The sequence below is a fragment of the Glycine max genome, chromosome 17, assembly GCF_000004515.6.
Source record: "Glycine max cultivar Williams 82 chromosome 17, Glycine_max_v4.0, whole genome shotgun sequence".
NCBI lineage: Eukaryota > Viridiplantae > Streptophyta > Magnoliopsida > Fabales > Fabaceae > Glycine > Glycine max.
In genome coordinates, this window is record NC_038253.2 from 5,358,547 (window position 1) to 5,376,055 (window position 17,509).

At 29.5% G+C, this 17,509-nt stretch overlaps 2 protein-coding genes across 4 annotated transcripts; both read right to left on the reverse strand.

Annotated features, from left to right (window-relative positions):
- Positions 1-476: 476 nt before the first annotated feature.
- Positions 477-4,312, reverse strand: LOC100814258 (VAN3-binding protein). 3 transcript variants are annotated; one of them, XM_041011076.1, is made up of 9 exons: positions 4,221-4,312; positions 3,012-3,187; positions 2,693-2,764; positions 2,529-2,597; positions 2,061-2,418; positions 1,392-1,559; positions 1,210-1,259; positions 812-860; positions 477-711 (listed from the first exon to the last, which is right to left on the reverse strand). In XM_041011076.1, exons 1-9 carry the CDS (start codon positions 4,225-4,227, stop codon positions 509-511), a joined length of 1,152 nt encoding a protein of 383 aa, XP_040867010.1. In that variant the 5' UTR covers positions 4,228-4,312; the 3' UTR covers positions 477-508. The 3 variants fall into 3 exon arrangements, with proteins under 3 accessions (XP_040867010.1, XP_003549512.1, XP_014624959.1); XM_003549464.5 differs by lacking the exon at positions 4,221-4,312 and having other exon boundaries at positions 3,012-4,183; XM_014769473.3 differs by lacking the exon at positions 4,221-4,312 and having other exon boundaries at positions 2,693-2,755; positions 3,012-3,297.
- A 7,638-nt stretch (positions 4,313-11,950) lies between these two features.
- Positions 11,951-13,125, reverse strand: LOC100814789 (transcription factor IBH1-like 1). The gene is made up of 3 exons (XM_003549465.5): positions 12,889-13,125; positions 12,210-12,752; positions 11,951-12,051 (listed from the first exon to the last, which is right to left on the reverse strand). The coding sequence occupies exons 2-3, from the start codon at positions 12,749-12,751 to the stop codon at positions 12,015-12,017; spliced, it is 579 nt and encodes a 192-aa protein (XP_003549513.2). The 5' UTR covers position 12,752; positions 12,889-13,125; the 3' UTR covers positions 11,951-12,014.
- Positions 13,126-17,509: the final 4,384 nt, after the last annotated feature.

Consider the following 17,509-nt stretch of genomic DNA (forward strand, 5'->3'; position numbering starts at 1 on the left):
GGGGGACATATAGTTGGTGTGGCTTACCTTTTTGTCTAACGAAAAAAAAAAGTGAAAAAGGGGGAAGCTTATCTTGTTTGATTTATGTCCCAAATACAGAGCTTCAGACAACACCCACATAGAAGACACCAGTTAGCCGGTTGGTCCTGTCCCCTTTAAAGGTGCCACCCCAGAACATTATTGCTTTACTCTAAGCACTGCGAGCATGCCTTAATGTTACATTCAAAATCATAAAACAAACTATTTGAGGTCTAACAATTTAAATGAAATCTTGTGCATGCTCTTTGTGCTCATGATATATTGTTCGTAAATCATACTATTTCAAATTAAAGTATGTAGCAATAGCATAATACCTAACATGGCACGTTTGCACAAATTATTTTAGACAGACCACAGATAATTTGAATTTAATAGTAGGGACGATATGTTGTAATAGTTACAAATATAATTAGGGTACAAAGATGCAAACCAATACATAAAGTAAGTGCTGATATTGATAACGTTAATTTCAGTAAAATTGGAGCTCATATTTTGCAAAAGAAGATGAAATCTTCAGCATGTGATTGATTGTTGTTGCCCATGTCTTGTAACGACGGAAATCATCTGCCATGTCTAGCTTGAAAACGCCTCCTCTTGTTGTTAAAACGATCAGATAACACGTATCAGCTTCTGAACCTTTATACAGATCCGCATGCAGAGTCATCACAACACCTGTAACCAGTGCCATAAGTCATTTTGTCTTCTAATATAGTCTAAAGTTTAAATAAAGTAAAAGAAAAGAACATTATGGGAAAAAAAAAAATACACCTACCCTCCCTCTTGCTTTTGAATAGGTTATGCTTCCTCATCATAAGTACAACCTGTAGGAATCATTGCACCACGAGTCAGAGAGACAAAAGTATATAGCTACATCAGTATTCAGTAATATTAGAATTAATCATAATGTCTATCATGAACTCAATTGCTTGACATAAAATTCAAAAGTAAGATTCGTACTCTGTAAGTTTCAATAATTAAAAACATCGTTAAGTTAACTTGAACAAGATTTTACGGTGTCTTTAATTCTTTCTTTTGTTAGCAAGTGTATTATTATTAACTGAGTCACTCCATGTAAAGTAGCTTTTACAATGATATGTTTTCAGTTCATAATGATAATCCTACTGAGCCAAATAAAAGTAAATAAACATAAAAACTACCCATGATCCTGACCTTGGCTTCGCTGTTTAGGATTACAGACACTGATCTAGGCATATACTTCCCTGTTCAGACATAATTGAAGTAAGAATAAATTAGAAAATCACATAATGCTTAATAGTTAATAGTTCTTTATTGTATGCAATTATAAGTGGATGTCACTGCAGATCAGGGTTTTTTTTTAATAATAACTGTACCTTCGGGTGTTTCTACATATAACTCAGCACCCTGTGCAAGAATTGATCTGCCTTTTTCAAAGTCAAAATCTAGATCATTGTTGTCTTCAAGGGGCAAGATAGGGACGCCCCCATTCAATCTGTTCTTGCATCCTGATCTTACTTTAAGTGTGGCAGCTCCTTTTAATGCTGCAGTTAGCCAACAGGTTTTTGGTCAGCAAAAGGATGGTACATAGAGTATGATGCATGGACACCAAAAACGAAATCAGAATTATGAAAAAAGAAGATATGTTTCCATCGGTTCCCTCAATTGCATGTTTCTTTTGTTTGGTGAAGTGGTACTTTATCTTACAAATTTCTTCATATAGATATATTATAAAAAAACAGGAAATGGAACTAAAAAAAGTAAAAAGTGCCTTTTTCTGATGGGGGAGGGACACGTCAAGAACCATCTAATTTCAATTGGGCCAGGAATTTTAACACTTTTGACATCACCAATACCAGATTTTTAGTTCCAAAATCTGTAGCCAAATCAAATCTTGCATTTGCACCCTCCCCCTCTCCAAATAATGAATGAAAATAAAAATAAGAATAAGGCTCGAAGGAGAGAAGTGTGGGGTTTGATCCCTCTTGTTAACAAAAATTAACAATTAACATTTGCCGATAAAAAAAATGAGTAAGGAAAGTTACATGTTGCAGCTGCGCCAGTGAGAGTTAGGATGTCACTTGCACTTGTGCCACTCATGGCTGAGCCAATTACAGTGCTAAGCAGTTCTTTCTTTGCCCCCATTGCTTCAGCTACTTTTGCACACTGTGCAGCTACCAGGGCAGCTGCAGAGGCCACTGCTGCATCTCTATCTTGGTTTGACTCATTTTTTGAACTTTCAGCAGCAATAGCAGCTAGAGCTGCTGCAATCCCTGCAACTGATATTGCTGCATGCACCTCTGCTCTTTGCAACCTCTGATCTTCTTTTCTCTTCATCTTTATTTCCTTAAACCATTTTTTTATTGAGACATTTTTCAGTGGTATGATCTGCTTCCATGGCATCTACATGTTGATCACAACAAACCTACTTATTGCCGACTGAACTAATAACCCAGTTCAAACAAGAGAAGTATGTCATGCTAATGAAATTCAGAGATCATAAGATTACATACCCATTTCTTCCGGAAACAGCTGTTGTAATTCAATTCAGGGTGCATCGCTTGCTGCATCCATATCCATGACTGAAAAAACGCAAGATGAAAAATATATGTATATGAAAACTAGTCATGAAAGATTGATTTTTAATATCACTTGTTTCTGACTTGTAATTTCTTACCTTTACATTATTAGACTTCCATGCTGGGAATGACCCGAAATCTGCACCATCCATTCTATCACTCTTTTCCATCTTATGCAAGGTTTCACAAATATGTATCACTTGTGAGTATGTTGAATAGCATTAGAACACGTAATGTTACATCCTCTTATCAATCTTCTAATACTCCACAGGTATTAGATGAAATTAAGTGTAAAAGCATAAAAAAATTCAATAGATTTTTGGTTTAGTTTAACCAATAAGAGAATTAATATAAGGATATATTGCAAGAGGATTTAGAACTATTCTATTGCAATATAGTTGAACCAGTTTGACTCACCGAAGGAGGAGCGTTGGGGCTACTAGGCTCTAATTGCTTCATAGAGTTATTATCAAGTAGAACAACTGATCCATGTTGTGGCTCAGGCTGCAGAGCTTGCACAGCAAAGTTACACCATGCAAGTGAAAGGAAATCCATAGTCTCGGGATGTGCATCCGAAGGGGATAGATTAAAATCTGAAGCCATGTTATTGTGATGATCAATTTTCAGAATAAATGAATTGAACAGGATGAGATAATTCAGCTACACGGTTTCAAATATGAATATATATATTTGTAGGCAAGCATGCATGCATATTTATACATTCTAAATCGCCATGATAACAATATAATGATTTTGTAAACCCCACTACTCTCACCAAAAAAGTAAAAGGGAGTGTCTTTAAACATGCAGTATAGTGTACTCAATAACCCCATTAAGCAGGGACATGACACCGCGGCATTGCCACGGTAAGATTCATACCACTTGTTAAATCCAAAAAATGGAGTTTATGAAACTTTTTACTTAAAATGGTCACCACTTAACTTATTCTTAATGTGGAATTTCGTTACTCACTTAAATTTTTAAAATCATGTGAAAATTTATATAATAGGACATGGCAAAAGTGGACAGAAAGGAAAATGCTATCGTATGCTTCCTTGTCATTGATCAAATTGACCCATTGTATGAAATTTGAATTAAAAAAAAAAAAAAAGCAAGGCAAGTGACTATGTTACAGATATTTTGGGCACATGTTGCTACAGTCCAATAACTAATATCTCGTTATACTGAAAGGTTTCTGGGGAACAGGAATATCGAGACGATGGAATAATAGTATATTACAGATGGAAAGTGCCGTTACACTTGATATAATTGTACATAACTTTTCGTGAAGCTACTGATGATGTGGAAATTAATGGACCTACGTGATATTGAAGGGGTTATTTTGTTTATAGATATAGATTGTGGAAAACAAGCCTTCAAGATTCGAATGAGAGATAACACATGCTAGCCAAATATATAACACTGTGGGATTATTAGTATATAAAGACTCAACAAGAGGCCCCTTTTCTTTTGAGCATCTTTAAATGAAAGCCATAAACTGGAGGCTAAGCAATAAGCATGATGCATAAAATAATGAAAGGCTAATTGCCAGAGGAGCAGAGCTTTTCTTCAGGACCACCACATAAGCATCCACAGGCTAGAAAAAAAGTGGGGTGGCATTATAACCTAGCATGCTCGTGGGCCAATGTTGATGGAAAGAAACTAGACATGCATGATTGCCACGAATGAAAGGAAGTAACTGCTATCATTAGGGTTAAGCATTTTTTTCATTAGAATAATTAAGCACTTGATTAGCTTACTTGTTAAATAATAACGATAAAGATTGGCTTTTCGCGCGTCATCTTGAAAAGAGCGTGTAAAGCTAATCAAGTAGGCTATGGCATCACACATATCCACATACTCTAAAATATGATCGATAGAATGATCTTTTAATTAAAGTAAACACTTGTGGTGATTTGCTTGAAGCCATGCTGATTACGTTCATGTGACAAGCAAACACATTATACGGTTAGAGATGCTAAGATTGTATCTAACTCATACCAAACACGTCTAGGATCAATGTATTCGTACTTATTTGATTATTATAAAGGACAAAACGTAGTTACATTATTTAGAACCCAGATAATGAGATAAATGTACATCATATTTTTAGAGTATTCGGATAAAACCTTGATAAAAGATTCGATGTAACAAAATGAGATGATAAGGGAAATGAAAAACACATTGAACCAAAAAATCAGCACATTTGGTACACAACCGGTTCTTTAAACATGTTAATTGGGTATGATTCCCCAGCCGAGAGTATGTAAAAAACTTTGTTGGAAGAGATAAAGTTTATTTTGGGTGATCTCCTTTGAGAGATTAGTTCCATGACTTTCCATTATAGGATATTTGCTTTCATAAAAAGAATGAATTTATGTTAAACATTTTGAGAAATTAGTTTCATGACTTCCGGGATATTTGTTTTCATCCAAAAAAAAAGAATCCATGTTAAACATTTCTCTCATTATTTGAGTGATTGTGATCTTTTTTTAAGTAAGATTAAAACTTTTCCCCCAACAAATTACATATTAAAGGCTGATATTAAAGGTTGGTACAATTCAATAAAAATAAAATGAATAAAGGTTGGCACAAATTGTTGGATCAAAACTCAAATTTTAATTAGAAAAAAAATACTATAAACACTTAAGCAACCATGCCGAAATTTTATTCTATTAAAAAATTAGCTCGCATTTAAAATGATTGAAGATGGAAAATATCTAGATATCTAAGCTGTTTCCGTATTTGTCTTGGATCACTACCCAAATCCAAGCCCATAACTAGCTATTTCGACCTCCAACCTAGATTCCCTCTGGTACAAAGATGTCAAATGCAATATTGAATTAAAAAAAAAAAAAAAGAGAGACACAGTCGGAACTCAAAACCATTATATTACAATTAAAATAAAGTAATAAGCACATTCAATCAACTTATGTCATTTATCTAAAAATTATTTATACTTTGAAACACGATTTAAAGATGGAGAAAGGTGGCTAAATCAGTAAATGTCATAAAAAGTATTAAAAGTAGGATAATCAAGTACTTGTAAGACCTCCAAATCGTCATTATTGTTGAGATTGATAAAAAGAAAATTATATGGATTTAAATATTCTTTGTTGAATTTGTATTAAATTCGATTGATTTTGGATCAATCATCATGTTAATATTTATAGCCTAATGTTAGGCATGAGAGAAATACAAAAAAAAAAAAAAAAGTTGAATTGTGTTTCAAAACATTTTGCAAGTCTTTTTCTAAAACGTACAGTCTTACTCGAAGGGTGATGCTTAAAAGATTTAATAATCATGAATTAAAAATTGAGATGTGATTATTGTCTTTGGAAACTGTAAAGCTATAAAAGAGGTAGGGAAAAAGATAATTACACAAAACTTTTTATATTGGTTGATTTTAACCTAAGAGTATCTTTAATCATTGATATCTGTCTAGTTTTTTTATTAACTCAACCCGAGTTTTTGACCAAGCCTCCAAAAAATTAAACCAGGTATTTTTTTGTTACAAAACCTTTAGTCAATTAATATTTTAAAAATAAAACAAACTTGGCTATTATATGCTATTTATTATGTAGAATTATTTTTATACAATAAAGTCATAAAAATTAATCATGAAAAAATTAAAACAAAATTAATAATGTGATAAAAAATTATACGAATAATGTATAATAATGTTAATATAAGATGATTGAGTCACGTGGCTAAAATAGATATTCTATCTAGTTTCAAATAAAAAAAAAAGTATAGCACACTAACTAACAAAGTTAATTTGTCATATCTAATTACATTAATTTTAATTAAAAAATATATTTTTTTAATTTATCTTTTATTAGAATTTGATATCAAAAATAAAAAAAATTATTAAAATTAATATCTCAATTAAATGAATAGTATTTTAAATATAATAATTTTTTTAAGATTTAGATATGATAACATTAAATAAATTAAAGTTAATTAAAAAATTTATATTTGAGATTTAAAAATATGTTTTTTTGAATACTCCGTATTTAGAACCAGAGGGAGTATGTCTCTTGGGCTATAAATTGGGCCATTCAACTCATGTGTTTCGCTTTACAGAGTCAGTTTCCGCACTTTAGGCTGAAGTTGACACGCCGTGGGCTACGCAATTAGGGTTGCAGCAGTGCAATTAATCAAATACTACGTACTTACCAAGCACACACTCAAATCCACCAATCTATTCGGTAAATCATCGAATCATAAATTCCTCTAATACAATTGTTGAATAAGTTATTTTTGTAGTCCTTAAAAGCATTTTTTAAAAACACGATATCATTGTGTAAAAACAAAACACGATAGCAAAATTAAGATTTAAAAAATAATAAAAATAGAAAAGTGTTTTTTAAAGAAAAGTGTAATAGCACTATCACAATGCCTTAAAAACAAAGCACTATCATAATAATTCTTAAAACTAAAAAAATTAAATAAATCTTTAAAATTTCTAATTGTTTTATCTGAGTTTCTAATAACTTACTATTATCATTTTGATTCCGAAACATATGTTGTTATTATCATCTAAGTAACATATTTTCTTTTTCAAATTTAAAACAACTATAATTGACAAATTACACTTTTAAAATTCTACTTAAAATGTTTTTAGTTTAAAAGATTACTACCATATTATAACGTTATACATTTTTAGACATTAAAATAATCTATAAAAATATAAATGAGAGATCAACTTACATAAAAAAATAACTTTTTTAAATTTTTTTTTATTATTTATTTTCTTAAAATCTCACAAATGAAATTAATAATTTATTATAATGATTAGATTTTAAAAAATAAATAATAAAAATAGGAAAAAAAAACTCTTAATATAAGTTAATTTCTCTTCAAAATCTTATATTGTTGGATTCTTTGCACATCCAAGACTATACTAGATAGTCTAGATAGAGATTAGAGACCATAAAAGATGAGATATCTGATAGTTTGTGTTGATTTGATTTGATTGGAATGGTGCGTATCAAAAGGGTAAGTAAATGTAGACTAACTAAAATAATTATGGCATCATAATACTAATATTAGTTGATTACTAATGGAGCATAAATAGCTGTCAAGCAACAAAAGTTGTAGACTTATAGTTTGACAGAAAGGGGCGAGTCAAGAGCTTTGGCTAGTGGAGGATCGGTGGATCCTATCACGTGATTGGAAGTAACGGACTCCGTTCTGTGCTTAGGAGCCAAAATTACAATATGTCCATACTCTAATATTTGGTATATATCTTATCAAAGTGTACTGATTTATTTTTATAGATTAAATCAGCATGTATTCATTTCTTTTAGTTTAAAAATTACATATATTAATTTTAGTTTTTCCTTTTCCTAGCTGTTCTTTATATTTTTAATATTTATCTAAATTAATTATTAATTATACAGTAATTTAAATATTTAAAAGTATTTTTAATATATAATACACTAAATAACTATCAATTCATAATAAAAAATAATTATTGAAGAGACTTCTTCGTAGTCTATGAAATAAATGTCCTAATAAAAATATATAGATCTTACAAATAAATGCAGAGAAACAGGTCATTGCAAGTAAAGGCGATGAGATTATTCGTATTCAAATTTCCGTAAGATGAAATTTATTGCACATTGTCAATTGAAAATAATTGATTACTAGTCGTCAAAAAATTTCTGGATGTATATAATGGGTTTTTTTGTTATTATTTTGAAAAAGATTGATTTAAGACACCACCTAACACTTCTTATCCAACTCTAACATCTTTTATTGGAAAAAAAAAGTTAATAACACATTTTTTTAAAATATATTTTTTATTATTAACTAAAATTTATCAAAAATTATAAATTGTGATGATCTCACAATTCATTTAATAATTCTTTCTCTTATTTTTATAATTTTTAACAATTTTCAATCAATAATTCAGTGTGTTATAAATAATGTGTTTCAAAGAGTGTTGTTAGTCCTCTTTATTCCAATCATATTCTTCAATGATCAACCTCATTAGTATAATGAAAGCCGGAATATTTATATGTCAATTTATATTTATATTTTGTTAAAAACGGAAATTTGTATTTGGAATATTTTTTTTACCATATTCTTGCTATGAAGTATCTGTTAAGGAATTTAAGCTAAGCCCACTTTCATGATATGTTGGTTGTATTTGAAGTTAACGAAAGATGTACAGTGAAAAACATTTCATATAAACATTAAAGCATAATTATAATAAAAAGTAATAAGTGTTTATGGTTTTTATAATTATCTTTGAATTAACAATAACATGTATATGCTTGTAGTTTTCTATTTCTAGCACACTGTAATTTTCTTTTATTTGTTTATTTTAAATCTTCAAATACAAATAAGACTTATTTACAATTTCAACATTTCATATTTATCTTCACTTTTTTGGTGGCTTATTGATGCTTAAGTACTAAAGAACAATCTCTCTTTCTTCTCTCTAATATATATATATATATATATATATATATATATATATATATATATATATATATATATATATATATATATACACGACGCATACAAAATAACAACTTTTTTTAAAGGCAAAATAACTATCTTATCAATAGGAGAAGTTTGAATTTTTATGAGAATATGATTAATTTATTATCGCATCTAACCCTTTTTTACATGATTTGTAAGTATAAATATCAGATTATTTTTTTTGTTCTCTTATTTGTCATTTTAAAATATATTTAAATATAATATTAATTATTTGGTAATATTTATATAATATTTTAATATAATTTAAAATTTTAATTATTTTTCTTAATCTTTATACTATAAATATGAAAAGAAAATAATTTAATAATTATTAAAGTTTCAAACTATGACCACGGGACTGTATATGTGCTTTTCAAACATCCACTTCCAAAAGCACATTATTATGGTGACAACACGTTTCCGTGTTACCAATTAATTAGCGTGATGGCATTTTCATCGCTAATTAATGGCGTAAGTCTTATTACAGCTAATGTGAGGGAGGCTTCTTATTATTGCACTTAGCTTAAAGTATGTAGGCTTCTTGTTGCACTTCTCATAGTTGTTTATATTTATTTTTAATAAGTGAAATTTCATTAATCAGAGTATGTAGGCTTCTTGTTGCACTTCTCATAGTTGTTTATATTTATTTTTAATAAGTGAAATTTCATTAATCAGAGTATGTAGGCTTCTTGTTGCACTTCTCATAGTTGTTTATATTTATTTTTAATAAGTGAAATTTCATTATTCAGAGTATGTAGGCTTCTTGTTGCACTTCAAAAACCGGTGGAGAGGATTTCTCATAGTTGTTTATATTGTTCATATGTAAGTGTTTTTTCTTAATCGGAGAATAAAAGATATTCTAACTCATTTATATAACTCATCCATAAAGTGTTCTAAGACGACATTGCGAATTGATCACGAAAAGACTTATTTAATTCTAAAATATGCAAGAAACATCATTTAATATTAATTAGAAACATTACAAAATTTTGTCCTTTTTATTTAACTATTTCATTATAACATAAGAAACATCATGGATTATAATATTACTCCAGTTCTTCTTAATATAAAGTTGCTTAAAAAACATTGAAAAAACTTCGTTTTAATTAAAACAAATCTTATTTCATTTACTAATGAATTATATCATTTGCTAACAAGTATGATACATTATACTGATAAATATTGTTATTGTTGTTAGTATACGAAATTGATGTATTATCACTAAATCATATCGTTAGTAAAACATTTATAATTAGCTAGTGTAAATTTCAAAATAATTATATAAATAGTTTAATTTCTGTATAAAAAGATAATTCTAAATAACGAAAGCTAATCAAACACATATCATTAATAAATGTTCCTTTTGTGATGAAATCCTCATTCAATTGTTTTTCATGCACTATATAAACTAAATTACACCAATAATATATTTTATATTTAATAAAATGTAGAAATTTAAAGTCCTTGACTATGCGTAGATTAGTTGGATATATTTCCGCCTCTAAGGTGGAAAAAAAATATAATTAACGCGCGAACAAAATGTACACAATGCACATTAGGTACTTAAATTTGTAGTGATTCATTTTGTGAAGGACAAAGTCCTTCAGTGATAATATATATATATATATATATATATATTGCCAACTAATGTTTGATACAGCCATATATACACTGAACTTAGATTCATATTGTATCTTATTTTAGCAGTTCTTATTCTGTGTATATGATTCGATATCTAAAAACATGTTAATTAACACTTCTATGCCTGCATATATATAGTAAACCAAAAGAAAAAATAAAGATTTCACTTGTCCTGTTTATAGTGGTATAGCAAAAGAGTTTAATTTCCTATACATTCTCAGTAAAATTTATTTACACTATCGACTAAATAAAATATCATTCATATAACTTTAAAAGCAATTATTATAAAAATTAAAAATTTATTTACACTATTGACTAAATAAAATATCATTCATACAACTTTAAAAATAATTATTATAAAAATCAATAAACTTATCCAGCCTACTAATTTAAAATCATTGACGTAAAACACTTATACTAAAATAATTTATATACAATACAAAAATAATTAATCCAACTGTTGGTCTTGTATTTTATATTGTTATATAGTATTCATTCATGGTACATAAAAAGGCAATGCAGTTGGTCTTGTATTTTATAAATAAAATTTAATATACATGTATAAAATTAGTGTAAATTTTTTTATACTATTAATTAATAAAAAACATATTTAATATACTTATAACATAATTACTATAAAATTAATAAAATTATCATACATAATTTTTTTTATTAGATGACTAAATATGTATTATTTATTCTTAAAAATATTTGCACGTAAAACTACTCTTAATTATTTGTAAACCTTAATAGTTCAAAATATGCACCAATTAAGCTTCACTAAAATCATCTGTAGAAACCATCATAGCCTGGATAATCAATACTCCACTTGGCATATGAAACGGATTTACCTCTACAAAGAGTTGCATCTCTTTCTTCCCCTGATCTTTGCGCGTACATACATGAGTAATGAGTTAATTTATTATTATTATTATATATCGAGACGTAGACACACATATATATAGATATATAAACAACGTAGCATACCAGATATATATAGATAATTAGCAAACTTGTTTAATTTGCTGTTTATTGTAAAACATTTGACATCATGTATTGTCAATTTCCTCTCACAGGTTTAATGATACACTTAATGTTTGACACATGTAATCTACGATGATAAAAGAAAAAGAAAAGTGGACGAATCAAAGATAAACACGCAAATATACATCCTATGTGAAACTAAATACTATAACTTCCGATCAATCGAGGAGAGCATATGATGAAAATGAAACCTTAATTTGATTGACTTACAAATATATATGTTTACCTCTGTACAATGCCTTAACGTATATATGGGAGCGCCTGTTTTTCTCCACCCCTTGTATCTCGCAAAGAGAGAAAAATGTGAAGTGGACAAATTAAAAAAAAAAAACCAGAAAATTAACAAATATTTAAAACATATAATAATATAATAATATAATAAAGAAGCTAATCAAACGCTATGGATTGATTAAAATTCTCTATTGGGATATTTACGATGGATTTAGGATCTTGATCTCTGAGGCAGTGACAAGACTTCTCATTACTTCAACTTGAGCTCGCAGTGATTGTATATAATCTAGGGTTTCTTCAACCAAAGACACACCGTCCATGGATTCTCCTCCTGGTAAGAGACTCTTGAGCCTTCGCGTTCTCTTCTGAACCAGCCTCTTCGCAACGGAACTCGCCACCACCCTATCTTTTGCTCTGCTGTGCACTGCACGGTTTCTTCTCAACATGTTTCTGCAGCTTCTGATCCTTGCTGTGAAGCTTTTCCCTGCTACCGGCCTCTGTGGTGATGATGTCACGTGTTCTGCGAGGACTTTGTTGTTGTTGCCATCTCTTGAAGCATTGGCAATAAGGGCCCTGCTCCAGCGAGTGGTTTTGTTTCTGGTGGAAGCCATAGCTAAATCTGCTGACAGCTTTATGGCTTTCTTTCTCTCCATCAGACTCATGTTCTTCTTCTGAGAGCTATATTTTCTCAGACCCCATATCCATTTCTTCAGAAATTCTTCCTTCACCGAGTTGATATTTCGCATTCTGTGAAAGAAGGTTTTAATTCACAATATAAGATATAAGTGTTAACGAAAGAAGCTAGCTAGGGCTTGCTATATCTAGAGGAAATTTGATTTAATTTAATTTAACTAGAAAAAATGACGAATTAATTAAGGCATACCTTGATGAAATTCTTGTAACAAAGAGAAGAGGATGGCGAAAATTAATATGAGTAAGGTTTGATGAGTGACGTTGCAGTGTTACAGATCCAAGCAAAGTGGTATATGATCAGGATCTGAGAAAGAGAGAGAGGTTGAGAAGAGCAAGAATGTGAAGGTAACGAATTTATGTGCTCGAAAGAGGAGAGTGGTGGGGCTTTGAGAGAAAGACACAGCACATGCTGGCACATGGAGTCCCTGGCCCACTACCCAAAACAATAGAGAATAATGTTACATTATAAAGAAAACAATGTATTTAGATTAGTGGTAAAGAAGAATAAAGGTGACCTTAATGTAATGCAAACCTAACATCGGTATCTTTGTTTTGAATACAAACAAAAATCACTAAATACGACTCACTTCGAAACAATGTGCCTATGGCCCGCGAGTGAAACTCCGTGAGAGCAAGATTGTACCTTATCATCACTATTAATTATTTTTAATTAATGATTATAGCTTTCTATTCTATCTTTTAAAATATGTGCCCTCCATTTTAGGGTAATTTAATTATATATGGAATAGGATGCATTTGTATTTTGTAGACTTAATTAATTTTCGCAATAATTTCTTATATTCGATTTTCAACTAAACAAAAAATCATAATGATTTGATTCCGAAAACACAATTTACATGGTTATGTTTTGATATATTCGAAACATCTTAACATTGTTTTTCATCGTAACACCAAGTGCAATGGAAATTCAATTTGGTCACTTAGATTGTGGAAACTTTCTTCAAGCAAAAATTAATGAAGTAGTATAACATGGTTTAATCATGACGTGTTACATATATTATATTATATAAATAAGGCAAGACATTTACATGATTATATTTTTAATATTGCACTATAAATCTATCAACAAGTGATATATGATTTCATTATAAATCCTTGTTATGCTAAAATTTGTAGTTTTCTCTGACCTTGCGTGGCAGAAAGTCTTTTTCCCATAAACTTTGTGAAAATTCGATTCAGACCATGCTTAGATTGTGAATAATTTTTTTAATGTATTAATCATTGTTGTTAATATATCAAACACATGATTTAATCATGACTAATATAGATTTGATGTTTTACACTTATATCACTAATTAAATTTTCGTTTTATTAATACAAAATTAATTAATCTAACTGTTGAATAAATTGATTATATATATATATATATATATATATATATATATATATATATATATATATATCAATTTCCACATAAATTAAACATTTATTGATATATTGTCCAGTAAGGAATATTTATTTATATTTTAAATAACATATTATCCGTCAAAATAGAACAACACAATGAAGATGCAATTATTTTTTGATTTACATAAAAAAATTAAACTTTATCTTCTTTATAAGAAGTTTTAATTCAGCAGTTAGATTATTTAATTTCATATTCTATAAAAAAAATCATTAAGTGCTATAAATACAAAAGTTACACACCTTATGTCAATTGATTATATATATATATATATGTAGGACAATTTTTTTGATATAGTTTCTTTTTTAAGTATTATTAGCGTTTTTCTTCCATTAAAATTAGAGTTTTACCTTATCAATTTCCATAATAAATATTTGCATTAAAAGATTATGTGAATTACTAAGTGAAACTCTAGTTTTAATTGATTTGCAGAACAATTGTATATAATTAAGTTTTATTCAGACGCATGTATGTAGAATGAAAATGTAATTTGTACGTGAGAATGAGAAAAATAAATATCAATTATTGAATTTTATGATAAATCATCAAGATTAAACCACGTACACAAGTTGTTAAAGTTTTTTTTTTCTAAAAAAAAAGTCACATGATTCTTTTAGTTGTTTACATAACTTTAAATCTTGACAATCTGTGTATGATAATATAATTAAAATATATTCTTTGCATTTTCAATTATAAAAGTCATTTTCTTAATAAGATATATATATATATATATATATATATATATATTGGTGAACCCCATTTTTGCTATACAACACTTGTTTATCTTTAAGAGCAATTTGCTTAAAATTTTGATGGACAATATAAATTAGTGTACCAAACTATAATGATAAATTTTTTGAAATATTTATTCTACTTACTCATTTCATAAATAATAGAGAAAGCGAAGCATTTGCTTTGTTTCCCTACCTGCTATACCCTCGCATGGATAGATTTAATATAGCACCGTCGTTATGAATAGCTTCTTTCACTGGCACAATGAATAGTCATTTTTAGAAAGTTTGTGTGTTGTTTGTAATAACGTTAATAGTTCCAAGATATACAATCGTTTCATTGGCCCTCTCTGGCAAATAGGAAAAAAAGAAAATCGATGATTTCTTCGTTGATTTGATTTGATAGATAGCAATAAAAGAACAACAGCACAGCCTTAGGAGTTGGCATGAAATGCGCATTCTTCATTTCGGATTGGTTGGCATGCAAACTAATATTTTCCTACCATACAATTCTCATGCATGTGGCATGTTCTCAAATCATAATTAAAAATGATCTCTTGTGCCGTTATAGTTATTAATTATTATGCTATAAACTAGTAACCAGCAGGGGGAAAAGGTAAAATAAGCTTTCCCACAGTAATTTGATTTGCTATGTTTCTGGAATGTTGGAGTTAGAATGTGGTAAATATGCTTTTAGAGGTCATCCAGTCAAGGCTACCAGCATTCTGTTTATGAGTGAGCCTACAAAAGTCTACATCAATTAATGTTTCTCCCCTTTAAAGTAAAAGGAATTATAAAATAATTATTCATATAAAGTAGCAATACTAATATAGATGTTTGATTAAGACTAATACATTAATTTAACTTTATTTTCTACTCATAAAAAAACTACATTTAACTCCAACAATATATATGTAGAATATAATACTGAGTATAGTTAAATTCTAAATAACTAAAAGTTATTGAAATAAGTTATTCAAGTATTTGAGTTTTTTAATTAAGATTTGAGATTTAATATTGAAATGAAAGGACTGGGTGATATCAGATTGATTGAATACAAGATGAAAACTCAATATATCTTCTTATTACACAAAAAAAATAGTTAAACACTAAGTAACCAAATCATATATCTTCTTAGGCACATATACATATAAAAAATGGAGAGAAGGTAACTAACTAGCTAGGGTTGGGGTTGAGTGTATGTGAGAGAGGTATGGGTGGACGCAGCCATAGTTTGTTTGGAGGAACAGAAGAGGAAAGGAAAAGGAAATTGGCAGGATCCGGAAAACATGCTGATACGAGTGCGTCAGGTCCCACAGGCATTCGAATTCCCGGGCACTTGGGATTTGGCATTGCCTTAAGAAAAAGAGCACAATGCAATCCCCACATGCTCTCCACATGGGCCTTTCAAAAGTGTGCTACCCTCTTCTCTTCTTTCTATTCTCTTCTCTTCTTTTTCTCTGTCTAATTTTATCTTTCCCGAATCAAATCTCCCTTGGTTACCATGCTACTTGCTACATTGTTACCTAGCTACCTATCTTTTTCTCCACAATAATATTCACTTAGAATTAGAAAAAACACAATTACATAAGCAAAATTGTGATTATCGCTTTCCCATTTTGTCCAACTATGCCCGCTCTATCTATCTATCAGTCTCTTTTAGCTGACGCAAATGTGTGTCAATATCACCCATTAAGAAATTCACGTTTTGAAGAATATGTGTGACGTATACTTACCTATTTCAAATAAAGAAAGGAAAAAATGATGGAAAGAGGAAAAAAGGAATATATGTCTACAGTGGTTTGCTTTGTTATTATTAATTTGGAAGGGAATATATAGTATAATATAAATACATGTAAACATAAAGTTTACATAGTCCAAGAAATAAAGAAATATTAACAGATTGAATAAAGAGATATGTGAAGGATTTGTGTGGGCAGGTCATGGAATGGGCCCAGAGGTTACAATTTTATGTGTTTAGGAAAATCAAGGGAAGCAACGGGGTGCATGCGTCCCAAAATTTGTCGCCATATCTTCTCTCCCTTCTTTTTAGACATTTTACGCTTTCTCCAAACTCTTTTTTTGAATATGCCTTGCTCTTTCAATTCGCTGCTCCATCGATGACATTGTTTTGGTTGGTTGGCCCTCTCTCCTATAACATCCGTGGGATCTCTTTCGCTGTTCAAAGTTCAAACTTTAATTTAAATAGTGATCACATATTCAACACAAACGCATGATTTTTTTTAATATACTTGCGGAGATGGTTCTTGGTTCAATCCGGTATAGGATCATATCTTTTAATTTATCTGATTGGTTCTTCAATCCAAGTTCAATCTATATGGTTTTTGAAACTCAGATTTTGAAGTAGTTGCTGTCTTTAGAAGTTGTTGAATGTGCGTTAATGATTAACCCAGTTGCTTGTATAAATTAATGCTGCAGAAGTTTTCATTCTCTGGTTGTCATAGGGGTTGTTGTCTAGTTCTGGATTTGAAGGCTGATTTCGTAACCTGCTAGGCTTTCACACTGTTTTTTCCTGGCCCTATGGTTAGTGCTACTGATATGAATATTGTTTGGATTTGCCTCAAAATGTGTCTGCAGCTTATGAAGTTTTATTTTGTTGGCTTTTTATGTTTTGCTGTGGATCATATAGGAGT

Bases quoted from the DNA above. Each gene is read 5' to 3' on its own strand.
- LOC100814258 (XM_003549464.5), bottom strand. From the start codon at position 3,197: ATGGCTTCAGATTTTAATCTATCCCCTTCGGATGCACATCCCGAGACT. The intron at 2,765-3,011 runs GTGAGTCAAACT...ACCTTGCATAAG, and splicing joins GCCCCAACGCTCCTCCTTCG to ATGGAAAAGAGTGATAGAAT. The intron at 2,598-2,692 runs GTAAGAAATTAC...GCGTTTTTTCAG, and splicing joins GGAAGTCTAATAATGTAAAG to TCATGGATATGGATGCAGCA.
- LOC100814789 (XM_003549465.5), bottom strand. From the start codon at position 12,751: ATGCGAAATATCAACTCGGTGAAGGAAGAATTTCTGAAGAAATGGATA. The intron at 12,052-12,209 runs GTAAATATCCCA...GCGAGATACAAG, and splicing joins ATCAAGATCCTAAATCCATC to GGGTGGAGAAAAACAGGCGC.